The sequence below is a fragment of the Mastomys coucha genome, unplaced genomic scaffold (assembly GCF_008632895.1).
Source record: "Mastomys coucha isolate ucsf_1 unplaced genomic scaffold, UCSF_Mcou_1 pScaffold22, whole genome shotgun sequence".
NCBI lineage: Eukaryota > Metazoa > Chordata > Mammalia > Rodentia > Muridae > Mastomys > Mastomys coucha.
In genome coordinates this window covers 96,212,574-96,228,427 of record NW_022196905.1, presented here as the reverse complement: position 1 = coordinate 96,228,427, position 15,854 = coordinate 96,212,574, and the positions used below count along the sequence as shown (strand labels likewise).

The 15,854-nt window shown below is 45.0% G+C and overlaps 1 protein-coding gene across 2 annotated transcripts in view; it reads right to left on the bottom strand.

The window, feature by feature from the left end:
- Aff1 (AF4/FMR2 family member 1) overlaps positions 1–15,854 on the bottom strand; it is a 108,202-nt gene that overhangs the window by 62,518 nt on the left and 29,830 nt on the right. For both annotated transcript variants that reach the window (XM_031337034.1, XM_031337035.1), the window contains exons 2-3: positions 13,084–13,204; positions 11,798–12,670 (exon numbers count right to left, since the gene is read on the bottom strand). In XM_031337034.1, coding sequence (XP_031192894.1) covers positions 11,798–12,670; positions 13,084–13,204 — 994 coding nt within the window. The remainder of the gene's footprint in view (positions 1–11,797; positions 12,671–13,083; positions 13,205–15,854) is intronic.

Genomic DNA, 15,854 nt, shown 5'->3' with positions numbered 1-15,854 from the left:
CCCTCCTGCCAAGGAGCTGCAGGGTTGAGGTGGGGAGGGGCAGCAGGCAGCAAGGGCCCCTCCTGCCAGCTGTTGGGACCAGTTTTCACTCTGTAGCACATACTGGCCACAGACTCATAGCCACCCACCTTAGCCTCAATTGTTGAGAATATACAGTTTTAAGCCATAAAGACGGGCAGCTCTGTGCCTCCTATGGTCTACAGGGCAAGGACACTAGAGAGCAAACAGGAGGATGTTCGTTACCCAGCTATTATAGTGTTACTGAAATTCTCTCTATTCTGAGGTTTCTGACAGAATTCCTACTCTTTAGGACAGCGGTTCTCAGCCTTACTCTCTAGGACAGCGGTTCTCAGCCTTCCTAATGCTCCTCTTTGATACAGTTCCTCATGGTGTGGTGACCTCCAATCACAAAACTATTTTGTTGGTACCGTGTAACTGTAATTTCGCTACTATTATGAATCATGATGTAAATATCTTGTATGCAACCCCCAGCCCCAAAAGTTGAGAACAGCTGCTTTAGGACAAAAGCTATGATCAATGCTAATTAATAAATAAGGAACTAATATTATAAGCAAAGGAAATAAAACATACGCTAAACACCCCGTTTTGCAAATCATCTATAACTTTGTTCTCCTGTAGTAACTGCAGTATCCTGGAAGAAATCTGGGATGGTCTTCATTGCTGAATATGTTGAGGCTGCCATCTCCAATCTCCTTTGAGGCCTATGCAACCATCAAGCTACAGGACAAGCCTACTGGCATAGCCAGACATGAACTTGAAATAGTTATCACAAGATAGATGCTCAGCTCATTTGGCACCAACACAGAACCACAGTAGCCTGTCACCTTGCATGGAACAATGTGGGGCTTGCCAATCTTGTTGCCCCAGTAGTGTCTCTACATGCATAGGGGGTGATAGAAAGCTTGGCCAAGATGATAGGCTGTCAGGTGACAGTGGCCACCTCCTTGAAGCATTCAATACCAAGACCAACATGACCTCAACTTCTGGCAAGCCTGAGCCTGCTTCTGCAATGGCATGGGTTTTAGAACCCCCATCCTCTAGGAACTAGCCCAGGACAAAGTTAGGGACAAAGTTAACAATCTCAGACTCCTTAATGGGCAGTGAGAACATGGCCTACATGTCTTGAGCAGGTGGGCCAGTCTGGTGACAGGAATCCAACTCCTTGTCTTTGGCTTTACTTCCACAAGTCCCTCAGCCACAGCCACAGCCCCTGAGACCACTGCGGACCCTGCTGCTCCACCTGAGTCATCTGTCATTTGGTGTTTTCCAAAAGATGAAGAGAGTATACTCTTAAAAGTCAATCGCTGGGCTGGTGAGATGGCTCAGTGGGTAAGAGCACTGACTGCTCTTCTGAAGGTCCTAAGTTCGGATCCCAGCAACCACATGGTGGCTCACAACCACCCATAATGAGATCTGACGCCCTCTTTTGGTGCATCTGAAGACAGCTACCATGAATTATGCCAGAGCGAGCGGGGCCGGAGAGACTTAAATTCCCAACAGCCACATGATGGCTCATGGCCATTTGTACAGCTACAGTGTATTCATACACATAAAAAATAAATAAATAAATCTTTCCAAAAAAAAAAAAAAGAGACAATTGCTGACATAGGAGAGATGGCTCAGTAGTTAAGAGCACTGACTGCTCTTCCAGAGTCCTGAGTTCAATTCACAGGAACCACATGGTGGCTCATAACCATCTGTAATGGGATCTGATGCCCTCTTCTGGAGTGTCTGAAGACAGCTACAGTATACTCACATGCATAAAAATAAATAAATAATTAAAAAAAAAAGCCAATTACTGCTGTGTTGAGAATTCAGTGTTTTCAATGTTTAGTGAAAACAGTAAAATCAAGATTTCACAGTGGATTATACTACTGATTGGATGTTAGCAACTAAGTACACTGCTCTACAGAGTGTTCCTTAATGGAGCAGTGTCTCCATTATTATGCCTAATAATAATGTTGGCTCTAATCCCTCCTTCTCTTACAGATGAGCAATTTGGAAAGAGACTAGAAGATAAATATATTCATGTTGAAGAATCTCTTATTAACTAACCAGAGACACAATTTTTATACAGCACATTCCTCATTTTGCTCAAAGTATTTCTGAAAGGCCCTTGGCCAAGGAGACATAGCAGAGGGCAAACTTGCTGAATTACTACTTTGGTCTCTGCCACCGTCTATGTGACTTTGGTAGGTTGGCACATACCACCTGACAGATCACCAGAAACATGAACCAAGTCAGAGTGCCATCAGTCTGTATGTGATGAGTCTGGGAACTACAGGTGACATGTAACGTACCTGTCACAATGAAATTCAGAACAATGCACAAGTGTGTCCCCTTAGCAACTGACTTACCAGAAAGTCGAGTGAACGTAACAGAGATAAAGGATCTGACTCCTACATCACCTTTAAGGTGAGATCATTCGTCTTACTAGAAAATTAAGCCCAGGTTGCAGGAAAGCATGTTCAGGGTCAACAATTCCCACGTTACTAGGATACCTTTGTGGCTGGAGAAGATGAGTAAATGTTCCACTTGGTATGGTTGGCTTATTCCCAGGAAAAGGGATCTATTCCATGCAAAACACTTAAAACTGAATCCTTGTCTACATTAACAGTTTCATGAAGTGCCATTAAAAAAAAAAAAAAAAAAGTTGGGCATGATGGCACAGGCTTCTAATCCCAGCACTTGAAACACAGAAGCAGGTGATCTCTATGAGTCTGAGGCCAGTCTGTCCTACATATTGAGTTCTTGAACAGCCACTGCTAAGTAGAGAAACCCTATTTCTCTATACATAAACAGAATCATCCTCCTCCTCCTCACAAAAATCCCACCAAAAAAAAAAACCACCTCACATATAGGTTCTTAAAAGACTTAAAGACCAATGTTGAAAATGTAAGGAATTCTTTTTTTTTTTTTTAAAGCATGGGGCTGCAGCTATGGCTCAGTGGTCACTAGCACTGGCTACTCATGCCAAGGACCCAGGTTCAAATCCCAGCACCCACATGGAGGAAGTTCACAACCGCCTGAAAACTAATTCCAGGAAATTGAACGTCTTCTTCTAGACTTCGTGAACACTGCACACATGCAGTATGCATATGAGAAAAAAATGCAGGCAGAACCCAAATGCACAACACTTTAAAATTAATAAATCCTTCTTTCAAATTCATTTCTAAAAATGAGTTTAGTGACAGGTCCCCAGACAAATGTCCTAAATAGAGAATATCATTTCACGTCACATGATCGTCCCTTCAGCGAGTCAAGCATGTTAGGGGAATTATCATTCAGACTCCAGATCAAAAGCACATTAGGTCAGGAAATCTTCACAGAACCAAGGGCCTATCTATTCATTAATATTTTCCCTTAATTTGTTTACCTTATAGCAAAAGTTATATAATTTCTGTTGATAAAATACATTTAACTGTATTTTGTCATCTAAGTAGAGAAAGTAAATAGTTATTTGAGTTGTGAGTAGTAACCAATTGACTTAGACATAAACCAAGTAAAGGGATTTGTTATACTTTCAAAAAAAAAAAGTGGAAATTGTAATGGTGAGTGCAGTACGGCAGAAAGTGCAGTTTTCACCAAGAGCCCACATGTGCTCAAACACAAACAAACTGACATGTCTCAAAAAAAAAAAAAAAAAAAAAAAAAAAAGACATCAGGTGCAGATAGAGCAGGGAAGGGGAGAGAGATGGGAGGTTTTCCATGGTGGTTCATCAGGTAATATTCAGGAGACTAAGCTGCCAGACAAGCTGGTCACAAAGACAAGGTGATCCTGGTGCACAAGAAGAAAGCAAGAGACCAATGCCAATATCTGGGATGGGTACAAGGACAAGGAGACACAGTGAAATAACCACACAACCTTTTTTTTAGGTTTTTCGAGGCAGGGTTTCTCTGTGTAGCCCTGGCTGTCCTGGAACTCACTCTGTAGACCAGGCTGGCCTCAAACTCAGAAATCCTCCTGCCTCTGTCTCCCAAGTGCTGGGATTAAAGGTGTGTGCCACCACTGCCTGGCACCATACAACCTTCTACAAAAGCCCCAGGACAGGGGACGGGAGGGAGCATCACCAAGGTCTTACATGTTTAGAAAGTGTCGTCCCGGTCATTCGCTACTGCTAGGTGCTGACGCCTCCTGACACATGGAGGGAGGAGAAGCCCTGGGAAGGAACAGGAAAACACACTTCCAACAGAGATGGAGCCTGTCTAAAGAGGCAAGTAAAAGCCAGCCACCAAGGAGGAGGGGACATGGTGTGTCCCATGTTCAGAGACATCAAGCATGACATGACTTGGCATGCTTTCCTGGGTCATCCGGTGACACAACCCAAATGGCAGAGGCCCAAGAGGCTGAGAGAAGACCCAGGCACAGAGTGTGTGTCTGCAGACAGCATCTGCTGTGGAGGGGGCAAGAGTAAAGGAATAAAATGGCTAGCTGTGCTCAGGAGCTGAAAGTCGTTCAGTAGTCTGACCGTGGTGCTGGCGGGAGGGGGAGCTTCAAGTGGCAAGAGGGAGAATGGGCTTGGGTGTAGGGGAGCGCAACAGAAGAAAAGCAAATGGCCATGCAGGTGCAGGTAACTAGGTGAGAACAGGAACTTCATCTGCATGGCTTCCAGCTCTGAAAGGGAGAAGCTGAGCCCTGTGCATACAGCACTCACTCAGAACCTGAACTGAGTTTTAATCTCCCATATTTAGAAGCATCCACCGCCCTAATTGCAATACATGAGGTGCCAACAGGCCGGGCTGCAGAGAAAATCGGGGAGCTATAAACGTAAGTTGCACAAATTGTCACCACTCCATAGACAAGCTTTGTGACAGTGTACTTGGGGACACAGGGCTGGACTTCTTAAACACCTTAGAGACTCAATCTGCAACATGTAAAACGTGATTCATGCCCATTCATGTCATAGGTGGCTGTGACAACAGGGCGAGAGACAAATGAGCAAGTGCTTCGTAAATAAGATTGCTTGCTTGTCTTTATAAGGTGAGCTATTTACTCCAGAAACACACGCCAAGTGGATGTCATTCTCCAGGAGAGTTTGCCGTGCCAAGGGGTCTGAGGGGAATGCAGGCAGCTAAGACAGGGACCCTGAAACTTCAGGAGACAGATCTTTTTTTCCCCCTGTTGATTGGTTGGTCTGGTCTGGTCTGGTCTGGTTTCTAACCGGAGATCTTCTATGCAGGGGTTTCAGAGACTACATGTGTAACATACACAACTGAAAACTAGCGTCTACAGCAATGCCCAAGGAAATGGTCTCTTTCTCTGGGCTTTTTAATTACCTTTAATTATCTAAAAATCAAATGGAGGGAGGGACTGGAGAGTTGGATGAGCAGTTAAGGGCACCAGCTGCTCTTCCAAGGGAAGTTTACAAATGTCTATGACTCCAGTTGCAGGAGACACTCTCTTCTGGCCTTCAAAGGCACCAAGCACACTTACGATGCATAGACACACATGCAAGCAAAACAACCATACACATAAAAATAAAACACTTTTTTTTTTTCCAAACTGAGTGCCAGGTAGTGATAGTATACACCTTTAATCCCAGGACTCAGGAGACAGAAGCAGAAAGGTCTAGTTCTAGGTCAGGCTGGTCTACAGAGTAAGCTCCAGGTCAGCTGGTGCTGCACAGACAAATCCTATCTCAAAACAACAATAACAAAAAAAGAAACATCAAACAGGGGGCAGGTTCTGTGACCTAGTGTGTATAAGGCCCCTAGGTTCAACCCTAAGCACTGAACTTTTTTAAAATAAAAAGTAAATTTTGCAGAGGGTAAAAAAAAAAAGTAAACTTTGACCCAACTAAAGTCATAGTTTCATTGATCTCATCTCACCGAACTTTCTAAAATCTGCTTCAAAAACATTTAAGTATCATGATCAGCCTCTCTGCCTTACCCCCCAGCATTACAAATTCCTCTTTCTGGGCTGGAGAGATGGCTCAGAGGTTAAGAGCACTGACAGCTCTTCCGAAGGTCCTGAGTTCAAATCCCAGCAACCACATGGTGGCTTACAACCATCCGTAATGAGATCTGATGCCCTCTTCTCGTGTGTCTGAAGTCAGCTACAGTGTACTTACATATAATAAATAAATAAATCTAAAAAAAAAAAAAAAAAAAAAAAAAAAAAAAAAAAAAAAAAAAAAAAACAATTCCTCTTTCTAATACCACTCCAAATTCCACCTCCTCCTTTTTCTTATATTTTTACATTTATTTATCTGAGGGGTGTGGTTAGAGGGTAACTTTAGGGTGTCAGGTCTTTCCCTCCAACTTGTGAGTTCCTTGGGGGAGGAAAGTGGATAGGAGAGTGGAGAGATCTCCCAAATCTTGAAGTCTTTGCCATTGAACGTGTATTTGAGACACAGGACTGTGTGCCAGGCGCCTGGCACACCTCCTGAGGGGCAGGCTTTTGAGGTGAGGCCTGGTGACTGGAGATCAGGGCTCCAGGCACAGAAGCTCTGCTGTTAACAGCTGACTAAATGTAAACTTGTCTTCCTTGGTCAGTGTCACTGTAATGTGACAGTTTCCTCTGAGCCCTGCCAGAGTCCCTATGCCAGCGGCAGCTGCCATGCCAACTGCCTGGCACTGTCATTGTGTGGTTGTGCCAGTGAGGGGGACAACGGTACTGGGGATCAGGCAGATGAAGGGCTTGGGGTGACCCACATGAGTCAGAATTCAGAATCAGAAGGAGTTAATCAGGGAGTACCTCTCTTTAGATTATGGGTGTTGGGTAAACACTTGCAAACTATGCTCAGTGAAGAACCAGAAATGAGTGCCCTCAACCTCCAGAGAGGCTGGCGAAGTCCCTGACGGACCTGCACATCTAAATATAGAAGCTTAAAAATAGTGACAAATGACCCACAGACATTTTGAGCAGAAGCTGTTAAGACAGCCCTGGGCCACGAGCTGTTTTGTTTGATGGTGTGTTTTCTGGGACTTTGTTTTAAAGGCCAGTATTTACAAGGTAGGGAATTCAGGTAGAAAATGAGACCTTCCATTCCCCACAAGTACCCTGCTTTGATGAAAAACCAGTCTTTCACCTGTAGGTTTTGGAGCTGGGCAAGGTTCTGAAACACATTTTAAGTTCTGACAGAACATTAAGTAATGTTAAAATATATATATATATATATATATATTTTCAAGCTCAAAAATTGCTGGAAATGAGGTAGTGCAAAGAGCAGAGCTGCCTGCAGCAGCTCAGGAAGGGAGCTCAACCCTGGGCCTGGACAGACAGTCTGCTGGGCTGGTGTTAGCTGGAATTGTTTTTTTCACTTTCTGTTCCTTCTCAAAACTGCCAGAGTACATTTGGTACCAGGATAAGAAATTCCTGCTCCTCCTAGCTGTGTGCGCGCGCACACACACACACACACACACACACACACACACACACCCCATGCCACCTCCCACTCTGGTCCCTAGAGCAGTGGCTCACCCAGCATGGGAGTCTCCCCTGCCTGGCTGCTCTTCCAAACTTTTTAACTCTTCCCTATGTTGTTTCTGTGTCATTGTGTGTGTCATTTAGTCTACGGAAACAGAAAGCCAGATATGACGGCTGAATTAATGGTTTTGGTTTGGACTCTTTGGGCAGGACGATTAATGAAGATATTTTAAGCAGAATTCTTCTTAGGAAAGGGTTGTGTACCTCAATGCAAACTTAGTTTTTGAACTTGCATTTCTGTCTCCTGGTTGCCAAGAGATACATAGTTTGACCAAAAAAAAAAAAAAAAAAAAAAACAAGTTATTAAATCTGCTGTTAGCTCAGACTCCCTCAAGAACTCCATAACCAGCTATTTTTACACAGATATTGATATTTTTAGCTGTTGAAATCATTAGACTGACAAAGTACGATCCTCCCCTCCCCCATAAGGTTCAGGCTACAAACAAACAAGACTTTTTCTCCTGAACTTCATCTCCTATCTGAGCGAGCATGGCCTACTTTCAGCCTACACTTCCCCCTTTAGCCCCATGGTAATTTGTCAAGCTCAGTCTAATCTCCTTAACTCCTTCGGCAGAAGGATTTTGAGTTTAATGTTCTAATCTAGGAAGCCTTAGTATTTAAGTAATTAGAGGTCATATCTCTAGCTCTCTCCTTCAGATACATTACGGTACTTTTGAATTCTACTTTATAATTAACAGAATTCTAAGAACTCACAGTGGTCAAGTATCTGAAGCTTCAGAGTCAATGTGTGGATCAAGAAAGAGCATTCTGGGATGGCTGTGCTGGCTGTGCCTCAAGCATGGGATTTCCCTAATTATCCACACGTACAGGATATTCTGTGGTAATTCAAAAGAACCTGCAGTATATATCAATATTCACTAGTCAGTAAACCCTTAAATACTTAAAAAATGTTTGACTAACATGAAGCAATTGCATGTTATTTGTGAGAAAGTATGATACTTTAATACATGTTTACAGTGTTCTAGTGTTTACTAATGTATACTAGTGTATTCTAGTGTCTGCTAGAGTGTGGTAGTGTGCCCTAGTGTGTTCTAGTGTGTTCTAGCGTGTTCCAGTGTGTACTGGTATATATTAATGTGTACTGGTGTGTTGGGAGGTTGTGAGTAGATTCTGCATTTGAGGTACTCTATCCAGCTCTGGCCAGCACTTGTGTTGGCCGGCACTTTAGAAGTGTTGCTTTTCAGAATCCTGCTACACTTTCAATTCCTTAAGTCATTCCCAACATTTTTTTCATGCTTGTGAACTTGCGAGCTTTTGAAGAGAATAACTTTTCTATTAGTTAATCTGGACATTCTTCTTACCATTTTTTTTTTAACTTATTCACTAAAAAGTTCTGTCCTGTCATGAACAATTTCTTTATAGTAACAGAAGGACTCACAGCTTTATATTCTATATTTCAGCTTCTCAATCAGAGTGTACTGAAAACCCAAACAGAGACAATAAATGAATCCAAGAGCCTGTGGACAGGACAGTGAAGTTTTCGCAACATGGCATAGGAAATGGAATAAGTAGTTGCTCTGAAAAATACTGTCCTAAATAGGATAACGTCATCCTTTGGCATGTGTGCTTAGTGGTGGTGGCTCCTGATGCTTTGTGTATGCTAATTCAATTCACCTCACAGATCCCACACCAGAAGTCTTGACACCTCTACCCTGTTGCTCTGAGAAGCCTACAGACACTAAAGGATCCTTCTGGACGGGTTTGCTGGGCCTCCTGGGTGTGGGAATCCAGACCCATGTGTAGCCTCACCCAGAGTTCTCATCACTGAATACAGCACCTTCATTATGTTGCTTCTAGATGAAAAAGTCTCGTCTTACTAGGTAGTACTGGCTCACTGATGTGCAGCCTCTCTACCTTGATGCTGGGATCAAAGGTGCGAACCATAACACCAGGCCTCTGCTCTTTCTTTCAAGAGTTGAATATCAGGGGGATGGAGAGGTGGCTCAGCGGTTAAGAGCACAGACTGCTCTTCTAAAGGTCCTGAGTTCAAATCCCAGCAACCATATGGTGGCTCACAACCATCCACCATCTGTAATGAGATCTGATGCCCTCTTGTGGGATGTCTGAAGACAGCTACAGTGTACTTACATATAATAAATAAATAAATCTTTAAAAAAAAAAAATTAAAGCACTTTGGATATTGCTCTGGAAGATGGGGTAGAGCATCCAGGAAATGAGCAGGCACAAACAGACTGGACTGCCGAGATTCATCACCTGATCCCTGAGGAATTTACAAGAGAATAATACTAAGAGAACAGGCTTATGTTGGATAATCTCTTGAATCTCTATGAGACCTTGAACAAAGATTTTAACCATGCTGTGTGGTCACTTTACCTATCTATGAAGACCTAAGAAGTTTTCATGCAAGTGCTTAGATGTTGCATCTGGACTAGTTAGATTTGGGATTCGAACTCAGTCTTAAGAAAAGGTTAAGAGCCAATGAGTTAGGTCAGTGGGTAGAGGGGCCTGCTACCAAGCCTGACAGACTAACCAGACTTCCATTCTACATGGTGAAAGAAGAGAACCAGGTCCAGCCAGTGATCCTGATGAACGTAAAATCATTAGTAAAGAGAAGAGTCTAAAGTGGTATGTCAAAATGAGCCTGAGATCTGAGCCCCGCTCCGTTCTGCCCCAAAACACAACAAAGTGTGCAGAAATCTCCACAGGCTGAAATCACAGGTCCAGCAAGCTCTGCCACCGTGGGTCAGTTCTGTCTTCTAATTGGCTCTCCCTCAGACCACAAGCAAATGCTATTTTCTGAAAGTTCTCAAATGCATTCATTGTTTGAGAACTGAGTAAAGAAGCCAATGTGTTTATTCAAAACCAAAGCAGACAGTGCCTAAAAGGAGCAGGCTTCTCTTCTTCCTAGTCCTGAGGAACCACTTGGATCTTCCAGCTAAGGGCCCACAGTCCCTTCTTTTAAAGAAGAAAAATCAACAGGAGCTCTCTGTGTAGTAGCCCTGGCATGCCTGGGGCTCTGCCTCTGCCCGGTAAATGCTGGGACTGGACACGTAAGCCCACGGTGCCTGGATTCCTCCTCTCCCCCTTTTCAAGTGTTACAAAAGGAGATTTAGAAAGACAAGTTAGCAGCGTTAGTACTTATAGGAGCAGAGTCTGGATCCCTGGAAGCCAGGACATGATGGGAGGGCAAAGCTGCCCCCAGGGAATCCAAACACATTCCAGTTTGCTAGATGAGGTCACGGAAGCAGCTTGGTGGCAATGGTGAGGGCGGGGCTCAGTGATCAGGTGGACAGAATTGAGGAAGGCATGGGGTGTCAACCTCAGGCTTCCACACATGCATACAGGCATCTGCAGCCCTACACACACATCCCCACCCCAACCCTACTCCACACGTGTGCACACAGGTGTGCATATATCCCACCTACAAACACAGACACCTATAAAATGAAATGTTATTTTCAGACATTACATAAAACTGTAATCTGGAAACCTTTGAGTGATATACAGGCAAATTAGAACGTCTATGCAACAGAAACACCTTCCACAGAGACAGGTAAGCATGATTCACTTCATCTGAGTCTAAATTCAGGCCCAGCTAACTGGAAGTCCAAGGTGGGGCGACTCAGGAGAATTACTATCTACACGGGACAATATGGTGAGAGAACCCCTACCCACCAACAAACATCACTTCCAATGAACTAGTACCCTCTCCTGTGTGTGTGTGAAGTGGTGTATGTGTGTTAATGAATGCATACATGTTCATGTGTGTGCACTGCCTATTTTTTTAATCCCTGTGGGTATGTATGTGTGCAAATTCCTGCTCAGTCTGTAATTTTATTTGTATATTATACTTTTTTAGATCAAGAAAAAATAATTCTTCTAAAATGGCAGTCTTGTTTGTGGTAAGAATTGAGGTCACGTACTATCACTGAAATTTGAAAATGGTAGTGATTTCCCTAAAAGTTAAGATTAGGGAAGCCAAAAGTTAAGATTAAGGCTGGCCAGTAGTGGCACATGCCTTTAATCCCAGCACTCGAAGGCAGAGGCAGGTAGGTCTCTGTGAGTTCGAGGCTAGCCTGGTGTACAGAGTAAGTTCCAGGACAGTCAAGGCTACACAGAGAGATACTGTCATAAAAAAAACAAAAACAAAGATTAGGGCCTGGAGAGCTGGCACAGTGAAAACTGGCTGCTTTTCCAGAAGTTGGGCTCAATTCTCAGCACCTACACAGTTAAAACAATGTGTAAGCCTGATTTTAGAGGATCGATGTCCTTTCTGGACAGGCATACAGGTCGTGGCATACATACAAAACAACCAAGTACATTAAAAAGGAGAAGAGAAAAAAGCCCTCAAGAAATCCCATTTACCTCTACTGGCTGCGAGGGCATCCTTAGTCTGGCGAGCTTGGCTTTGGCAGGCACTTTAAGGTCTGGTTTCTCAAAGCTTTGCTGCCCATAGTCCTCCAGTGGTGGTTTCAGTTCAGGAGACTCACTAGGAGCCTGATCCTGACCATCCATGGGACGGACATATGCTGTGGGCTTCTGCTGCATTGCAACACTCTTGGAGGGGAGAGGAGGGGGTGGAAATGTCTGGCAAGATGGCTGAGGAGGGGCTGCTCCAAGGCTGGTAACTGCCACCAAACTGTCATGAGGAGTCTCTTTATCTTGGGCCTTCACCACCAGGTCCTTTGAAGACTTGCCCACACAGCAGCTTTTATTGCTAACACCACTGCTGTGAGCCTTGCTGGTTCCCTGCAGCCTGGAATGTACAGGTGATAGAGGGGGTACGGGGGATGGCAAAGAGGAGATTAAGGGTGAGAGCTTCCTCTCGGGAGCTGAGTCTCCATCAGCTCTTCGGTCAAACTTTCTGGAACAATGTCCCTGACTGGAGCGGTCTTGAGTCAGACGTGGGCCATCGGGCGCACCATAGATTTTGGCATGGAGATTTGGCACTGGCCCCATCCTTGGCTGTGCCATCTTTGGACTGTGGCTAATGTTACTGACAGACAGTGACCCAGGAGCAGAAGCCTGGATAGGCTGGTGGTAGACATGTGTTCGGAAGGAGCTGGATGCAGCGCCAGTCCCCCCGTCATGACATAAGGGGTGTCTGGGCTTCCCCGGCCTGTCTTCAGAGCCATCCAGGCGGTGGGGGTGGGACTTGCTGCTCAGGAACTCCTTCATCTCTTCGTAGTCTCCTAGCATGGTCTGGATACGACTCGACAGCTCATCACCTTTCGCAGTCTAAAAAAGAGACAGCAGACTCGAATACTTCGGGAACAAATCGAAGCAGAGCGATAATAAAATTGTGATATAATTATATTACATAATTTAAATAATTAATAAATTATTAATATTATTAACTATGTAATACCAGTGAGGAAAAACCCTCTCAACTTACTATGGAATGCAATGTTAACCCACTTCCCCTGCTGAGAAGCCTACCGTGGACACACTACAGAAGCCTAACATTACAAAAGAAAACCACACACTTTGGTAATTCTGACTAACAGTGTTCAAAGAGTTTTCAGATTTTGTTTTCAAAAACAACCTCTGGGATAAGTTATTTTCTCACTTGTGACCCCTGATTGAACTCAGTTGCATGGAATGATTTTTATCACCAGGCCCGACTGCCTCTCTCTCACACGCGGCAATACCTTGTAGGGCTCTGCGAACAGCGGAGCCTTCTCAGGAAACGCCCCTTTCTCTTGGTGAGCTTCTTGGTTGCGTCTTTCCTTCTCTCGGATGCGAAGCAGGTTTCTGTCTTCATTGTACAAGCTTTTCCAAAGGCCACAAAAGAAGAAAAGGTCATCAGTATCCAAGTTTGGTTGTGCACACACACACAAGTGTGGGAGGAGGCAAGAATAGGGCCAGGAAGAAGTATCTATCGGCAGGGATGTAATTACAGAAGGTGCACTGGGATTGCAGCAACGGCTCAGCAGCAAGGGTGCACACTGCTCTTGCACAGGACCTGAGTTCCGTGCCCAGGACTCATGTCAGGCAGCTCATAGCTCACACCTGCAAGCCTAGCTCCGAATCTAACACCTTTTCTGGCCTTAGTGGGCACCTGTGGGTGTGTGCTTGTACACACACACACACACACACACACACACACACACACACACACACACCTTCAAAATAAAAAAAGGAGAAGGAAAGTAGGCGGGAAATGCAAATCAAGCTGGGCCAGGAGCTCACATAGGTAATCCAACAACTGAGGCAGAAACAGGAAGATGAGATATGAGAGAGAGAGAGAGAGAGAGAGGTGGGGGGATAGGATAGAAACAGCCAAGGAAATCGATTGCCTCCCTATCTACCTTTATCTACTTTCCCAGTTCTAGTTCATGTCTGATGGCCTCTCTGGTACCCTTTACTACTCTCTCCTGCTTTTCCTCTTCAGAGCAGGGGAGCACTCTGTATTTTGAGGTAGAGAGGTATCAAGACAGGTATATGCAGCCCTGGCTGTCCTGGAACTCTCTATGTAAAGCTCTCTGGCCTTGAATTCACTCTGGCCTAACTCTTGAGTTTGAGACCTGAGTGTTCTGACACAGAGTTCCAGGACAGCCAGTTCTACAAAGAGACCCTATCTTAAAAGCACACAAGACAAAGAAAGGCAGAGAAAAAAAAAAAACCAAACCAAAACAACAACAACAAATAGACCTTGCTGATGCCAAGAGTTTGGAAGACAAAAGGGAAGGCTGCAAGCATGGGCTAGCCAGGGCTATACAATGAAAACCTGTCTCCACACCTCCCCATCACAAAATACAGAGCTCTGCCACTCTGTGAACAGCCCCTGTCTGTCTCAGAAACAGGAGACCTTGAAGTAGGAAAGCTCCCAGTCAGGGCTGTGAACTACCCAGTCAGGACCCTGCAGCTAACAGGCTGTTTAATCCCTGGTTTAATTTCCACATCAATCGCACTCTTTAAGCAAAGTAATCCTGTGTAAGATATCGACATCCCTAACTCAGTGTCAGTCAGGTGTAGGCATTCTCTTAAGGCTTTTCAGCCTGAACTAATGAGAACTACTCCTAAGTAACCAAGAGTGCCCACCAAGCAGGTAAGCCTCTAAAACTAGAGAGCCTCGCACAGAAAAGAATCCTATTAAATTAAGGGCTCATTCATTAGAAGCCCAGGTGTGGTAGGGCATGCCATTCATCCCAGCATGTAGGAGGCAGAGATAGGGAGATCTCTGCATTCCAGGACAGCTAGGGCTACACAGAGGAACCCACTCCTAAAATACATTAAATAATAATTAGAAATTCATACCGAACTTTTATTGGCAAACATATGTAATACTGGGACAGTCTTGAGACAAACTTCCAGTGACTGTAACTCACTGTCGCTGAAGAGACACCTGTGGCTGTTGCTGTCTGGTGAGTCCCAGTCTAGATGCAGTCTGTGGTGGTCTCTTTCACCACAGCAGAGGGCCAAGCCCCAGTTTCCAGGTGGCCAGGGTAGGCTGGGAACTCCATCCAGGTTCCCTTTTGGCTTTGTATACTAACAGGTACTTGCCAACCACACCTGGTTGGCTCACTCACTACAAACCTGAAGTAGCTGACGTGTTCTTGCTGGAAAGGCCCTAGGCAATAGGGTTCCCCCCACCCCACCCCCAGAAATTTTCTTAGTCTTTTTGAAATTAGGAGCAAGGTAAATTTCAAAGGAAAGCAGTAGGATCATCCGCAGGCAGGGTGGAGCCTTTGCTGGCTGCTTTTAAACCAAGCACAGGGCAGGGGAAAGGCACTGGGCTGTGGACAACTCGAGCTTTCGTAGATGCTAGCCGCCCTGATCATCCTTTCTGGTCACCCTGTGTCTGCCCTGTGGGGGTGTGACTGCTACATCACGCGTGATCTGGGAATCGAACTCGGGGTTGCCAGGCTTGCTCGGCGATCCTGCTGAGCCATGTCAGCAGCCTGGAAGACTTCTCAATGAGGGGATTCCCCCCTCCCGAACCTCCCCTGCACCCCCACCCGGAAGCCAGCAAATGTCTTATTGATTCTCACTCTGTAATTACCGCTGAATAATTACAAGTTAACTATGGCTTTAATGAAAGGCAACTACCTCCTCCCAGGAGAAGCAACAGATTTTCACACTCTTGCACACTCAGGCTAACACCATACTGATATCCAAAAAGTCTTGCTGGGGGTGAGGGCACTAAATTAGCACAGCCCGCTGTGTGAATACGAGGGGGGCAGGGACCTTGGCAAGGCAGATTACAGAGCAACGGGTCTACCCAGGAAGGCCCTATGGAGGAAGGGCCCGCACCTGCACATTCCTAGGTGAGGGCAGAACCGAGGGCCAGCTGCCCACCCGCCATGCTGCTCCTCAGTCAGCACCTATCCTGTGCCTCACTCTCCCATTTTGTTTTCAATCAGACCTAACAAAGTAGAATTTTTTTTTTAAAAGACCCATTTTCCAACTGGGGGGGGGG